Source organism: Monopterus albus, unplaced genomic scaffold (genome assembly GCF_001952655.1).
Source record: "Monopterus albus unplaced genomic scaffold, M_albus_1.0 scaffold46.1, whole genome shotgun sequence".
Classification (NCBI taxonomy): Eukaryota; Metazoa; Chordata; class Actinopteri; order Synbranchiformes; family Synbranchidae; genus Monopterus; species Monopterus albus.
This window is the reverse complement of record NW_018127926.1, coordinates 1,981,476-1,987,475: the sequence shown is the minus strand read 5'-3', so window position 1 is coordinate 1,987,475 and position 6,000 is coordinate 1,981,476. Positions and strand designations below refer to the sequence as shown.

General features: G+C 40.7%; 1 protein-coding gene across 2 annotated transcripts in view; it reads right to left on the bottom strand.

Moving 5' to 3' along the window:
- Positions 1–210: 210 nt before the first annotated feature.
- Positions 211–6,000, bottom strand: part of dscamb (Down syndrome cell adhesion molecule b) — a 130,738-nt gene continuing 124,948 nt past the window's right edge. For both annotated transcript variants that reach the window (XM_020600281.1, XM_020600282.1), the window contains exon 33: positions 211–2,338. In XM_020600281.1, the coding sequence (XP_020455937.1) occupies positions 1,809–2,338 (530 nt within the window). In that variant the 3' untranslated portion in view covers positions 211–1,808. The remainder of the gene's footprint in view (positions 2,339–6,000) is intronic.

Here is a 6,000-nt window from a genome sequence, read left to right as displayed (position 1 = left end):
CATAGTATTATGTTATCACCGGGGATGTATCTCCGCCACATTTAAATCTAAATGTACGTTGCTACAGTTAATCAAAACCAGATAAATTACTTGCTTAATCAGTATTTTATTTAGTAAAAAGAATATGAATTCATACATTTTAAAAAGATCATGTTTTGATTCATTCATTAGATTGTATGTTTTATAACTAAATGTTTGATGACAGGAGACATTGTACACAGTACTCCCTGCTACTTCTTTCCAGAAGTAATACTTAAGCACTGGGGCAATATTTGGTATTCATGCCATGATTGGGCAACTGTAGTTCAGTGGGTAGAGCAGTCATCTCCCAACCGGAAAGTTGGAGGTTTGAATCTTGGTTTTTCAGGGTAGTATGAAACCCACTTTCTGTCAGATAATCTGTGATTTCTCCAAATAGTATTTGTTTCCACACCCATAGGTAAAAATGTTATCTGCTGTGTTCGATCCAAAATACCAATGTCTGGAATATTATTGTACGAACGTAAAAGACAATTTTCAGAGTGCTGATTCTGTACAGGGGAGGTTGTGATCATATATTCATGCACATTGTAATGGTTTTAAGGTGTGATACAGTGTTTTTTTCAAAAAAATCCTGTTTGGTTTTAACGTTTATTGTTCACTGTACAATAACTGACACCACAGCGCCATCCTGTGCTGTCTCTCGCTACACTACAACCCTGGGTGTTCATACCATGACTCTCTGGTTCATTTTATTCTGTGGTGTCTTTAAGTATATTTTGATGCAAAATTTAAGGATGGTCCTTTTCGAATCTTACCAACCAGAGCTACTGTGTTTTTCTGTAAACAACAGATCTTAGTGGAAGGTATAAAATTAATGTAGGTTATTGAGAGAGGGACAGAAGAGAGACGAGAGACAGCATGGAGGAAGAAGAGAGAAACAGGATGCTGAGCTCCCACCACATGAATCAAACTCAGATGTATGCAAACATGACTAAGGACTTTATTAACCAAATCATTTTCCCCATAATATCCACAAATAAAAGTGATCTCTTTATATATATTCACATTGTATAATTTCTTAGTGTGACAAAAAATCTTCTTTTTTTGGGATTTCCAGACATTCCTTTTAATTGTCATTTGATCAGTCGCCATGCAGTCATCTGAAAGGTTGAATAACCTTACGATTAGTCAGCATTGGCAGTTCTGTCCAATATCATTCTTCTTCTCCTCTATTGGCTTGTCATAGTGCTAAAACAACTCCTTGGGTACCCGATCACAGATTTCATCACACTGCGACAGTAAAATAAAAATAAATTAAGAAAGCAATGTTCTCCTGCTGAGTGCTCCAGAGTCCTCCTCCCTTTCCCTTCTTGTTTTTTTAAAGATATTTTCTCTTTTTATATAATAATAATAGTAATCATAATAATGACTATAATTGTCCTTGATATAAATTCAATAGTATTTTTTCTCTTTCTCAAATTTTAAATAAATCATTTTGGCAATCCTCATATGTTGTCACTTTAGATAAAAGAATACTCAAGTAGAAAATAAAAACTGTGAGAGAAAATTCATCAGAAGAGGAGCAAGATGTGAAAGAATGAAAAGTGTGAAAGCAAGAGAGGGAAGAAAGAAAAGAGTGAAAGAAAGAAAGACAGACTCAAAGAAAATCATCCACTTCAGATACATGTAGGAAACAGCTCTATATACAACAATTTCTGTTGTGGAAAACTGTTCATCCTGTGCCTGTTGTCTGTCTCTTGTCCGTCCTCCTCCAGTGTGCCTGCTGTAGTCCTGTTGTCTGAAGCAGTCTGGTGTGTGTCCCACTGTTATACCAGAGTGTAAGACTTGGCATAGGGGTTGTTGCTCTGTTTCAGGTGTCCTCTGGAGTCCAGCAGTGACTCCTGGGAGGTGCTGAGTTTGGCAGCCTGTGCTTGGGCCAGGTCTCCTGAAGAGGGGACCTCTGCCCGGACCTCACCTCGGGCCTCTCCCCTTTCCCGGACATCCCTGTGGGGGAGGGTGGAGGCAGTTCCTGGCTGCCACTGCTGCACCTCCCTGGGTGAGGGCACTTCCATGGGTGTGGGCTCCATGGGAGGTGGCCTCTTCAGGGTACGGCTCCTCTGGGGTTCCAAGCAGGTCTGGCCCATGGCTCCTCCACCTCCAGCTACTCTTGTTTCCCCTGTAGCACCAGCACTGACTCCGCTTGCTCCTGCTCCTCCACTTCCTCCACCACCTCCTCCTCCACTGCTACTGCTGCCACTGCTGCTGCTGACAGCTCCACTTCGGGCTGCCGGAGGCACGCCACGGTTCAACAGGAAGTCCATACGAAGGTAAGGTGGTAAATGGACCAGCTCTCCTCCTGGGAAGAAACACACAGGAGAAAAATAGGCAACCATTAGAGATTACTTAAATTATAGTGTGTCTCTGTCCACATTCAAATTCCAGCAAGTAGATGGAGAATAATATAAATACTCTAATACAGCACTGATCCACAGTAGAACAAGCTGTAAACACTACCTTCATGTGTTTTTCCTGTATATATTGGCTCTAGCTACCACATTAGCAAACACCAAGCAGCAGCATTCATGTGGAGTCATGTTTCTGGCCACCCGATCCTGATGGTCTTTACCAACCACCTGCAGCTTTACCTATCTCTGCAGAGGACTTCTGAAGCTCTGTTAGTTTGGCCGGACAGCCAACAGATAGATAGATAGATGGATAGATGGATAGATGGATAGATGGATGGATGGATGGATGGATGGATGGATGGATGGATGGATGGATAGATGGATAGATGGATAGATAGATAGATAGATAGATAGAAATACGTTATTAATCCCAATCTGGGAAATTGCATTGTTTCAGCAGCAGTTCACACTCAATATCAAGCACACATACCAATAAATAGAATAGATAACCCACTAAAATATAAAACAAATAAAAATACATTAAAAGTTAAAAACAAACTCAACACAATCAAGTACATATACATAATCACATGATGAATCAAACATATGCAAATCTATACAAAGGTGATTCAGTATACAATTACTGTCAATCCACTAATCATCTAATGCTCTAAGATGATGTATTGTACAAATTAATGGAATAAGGCAGGAAAGATTTCCTATAACGTGCTTTACAGCAACGAAGCTGTCTAAATCTCTTAGAGAAGGAGCTCCGCTGTCTATCAAGCACAAATCGGAGAGGATGGTCAGAGTTATCTATAATTGATAACAGCTTGTTTAGTGTTCTCCTCTCCATCACTGCCTCAAATGATTCTAGTTCACAACCAATGACAGAGCCAGCCCTCCTAATTAGCCTATTGAATCTATCGGAGTCCTTGGCTGCAATACTACTCCCCCAGCAAACCACTGAGGAGTACAAGGCACTAGCAACGACAAACTGATAGAACATTTCCAGCATCTTATTGCACACATTGAAGGACCTCAGCTTCCTCAAAAAATAGAGTCTGCTGCGGTCCTTCTTATACACAGATGTGCTGTTTGTCTTCCAGTTCAGACAGTTGTCTATAGTCACACCCAAGTATTTGTACTCCTGCACCATCTCCACATCCCTCCCCAAAATGGAGAGGGGCTGTGGAGCAGTTCCCTTCCTCCTGAAGTCAATAACCATCTCTTTGGTCTTGTCCAGGTTAAGCAGCAAATGATTCTGTCCCGACCACTCCACAAACTCATCCACCAGCCTCCTGTATTCCCCCTCCTGCCCACCCCTTAAACACCCCACCACCACAGAGTCATCGGAATACTTCTGTAAATGACATGACTCCGAGCTATACTGAAAATCTGAGGTATACAGGGTGAACAAGAAAGGGGAGCACTGATGGATCCAAACTGCTTCCATCTCAGAGTTACTGAGGCCACTGTGCTCCTGCCCACAAGTCCAAGAAACATCCTGAAGTTTTATTTCTAGGAGCGAACCTGGGGTTTTAGATTTCACAGAGATAATTCAGTATTCCTTGGTTTCAGTACAACTGAAACAGTAATAAGTTCTACTCTACCATGGCTCACACATGTGAAATACACATTTATATGACGGGAATGTAGGATAAATCACATTTAAACACAAAATCTAAGCAACACAGTTTGAACATTAAAAAGACATATGTCGACATACTGTGGGGGTAAGGTAGGATTAACTTTGAATAAAAAGAACCTAAACAATTGTTATTAGCACACTTATTCACAACAGTGGAAAAATCAAAAACACCTAATTCCAAAAAAACAATGTTTTGGCAATATTTTGGACAAGACCTAACATCAGAATCAGGCAGATTTAAGCCACACGTAAGAGTATTTCTTGTAAATTTAGCAAACATTTACACACTATGGATCACAAATTCTACATTTTCAAGATAAAGATATCGAGGGAGAGGAAAGAGGAGAGGATTTCTGGGTTCACAGGAAGAATAAATAATTCACTGCATTTTATAATATGCCCTAATAGTGCTGCTACAGGAATGGCTCAGATGATGAATGGCTTGGAGTGTTAATTGAATTTAATATAGATTTAAGTGTTTCTGTGAGAGCTCATTAGAAACATACTTTGAAAATTCATTAGCCTGTAAACTGCAGATTGAATAGTAATGGGGCAATATGTGTAACAGGATACAACAGGAACTGTCATCTGAGTCATTAATCTGTGTAGGTGTCTGTTGCAGCTTCGGCTCAGTCTGCACTGTTGTGAGGGGCCAGGCGATTTCTACATTGTGTAGGTCTTTTTAAGAACACAAACAACATATTTTCAGGCCTATCATAAGCTGCCTGCTACCTGTAGCCCTGTAATTACCAGCACAGCTATAAAAGTTTATGAGCAAAGTGCTGGGGAACAGCACTGTAAAGAGACACAGACCCAATGGATTTGCTCTTATGAGGCAGTGTAGAAGCACAGCACAATTAAATAAACTGTTACTTTCATAACAGCTCTATCAGGTGAAGCAGGTCACATGAAATGAGATGAGACAAAGAGAGAGATGAATACAAATGTGTTCCTCTGCCTTTATCCTTTACAATAGACAGGTGAGGTCAGCTCAGGTCAGTCAGGTGCAAGAAACAGCAGTGGGGTTGAAGCTGGGCCATTCACCAGCTGTCAGTCAAAGAGGCCTCCACACTGGGTCTGGGTTTCATTAGATTAATAATGTGATACCCACAAATTAGAAATGACAAGTGTGGGGAAAACAGCTCTTGCACATTTCCCATTTCACCAGAGGCTGTCAGCCTTAGGGTGTGAGAGGTTTCTTCAGCCAGGACACTTGCAGGCGTGATAGCGTGACATGTTATACCTTGCTCCTCTCCGTCAGGGAACAGAAGTTAGTATAGTCGTAACCTTTCATTTAAGCCTAACAACTGGTTTAGTTCAACCTCTCACATCAGTGTAGTTCACTGGCACAGCAGACAGCAAAAATCACTCTAAAACCCCACTATACTGCTGCCTGCCCTGCACCAAATAGTGAACATACAAAGTTAGCAACTAGCTGGTGAACATAGTGGAGCATTTAGCAGCTTAAGAGCTAGATGTTTTCTTCAGGACAAACTTTATCCATGTGGCAAAACCCCTGTGCACCAAATCAACTCTTGATTTGGTGTGGAAGATTTTGACAGGCTTACATAGAACCCCTACCTTAACCCTGTGTAATGATTTTGGGATGAACTGGAACTATCACCCATCATCAGTGGTTGGATGATGCAAATCCTTGCAGCCAGGTTTTTCAAAAATCTTCACCAAAAAATGTTGTGGAAAGCCTTCCCTTATAGCACATCAATGTACATGCTTTTAAAATGAGGTGTTCAGCTGTCACATATGAGGATAATGTTTGTGTTTCCAGATACATTTGACCATAAAGTTACTAAAGTTGGACTGGTTAATCACAAATTCACAATCAACTATTTTGATATATGAAAAAATATTTGTACTAAAAAGCACTTTATAACAGCTTTCAATTCTTCTCTGTAACTGGATGCCTTTCAGAAAACCCCATTCTTAACATTTCACACTCCACTG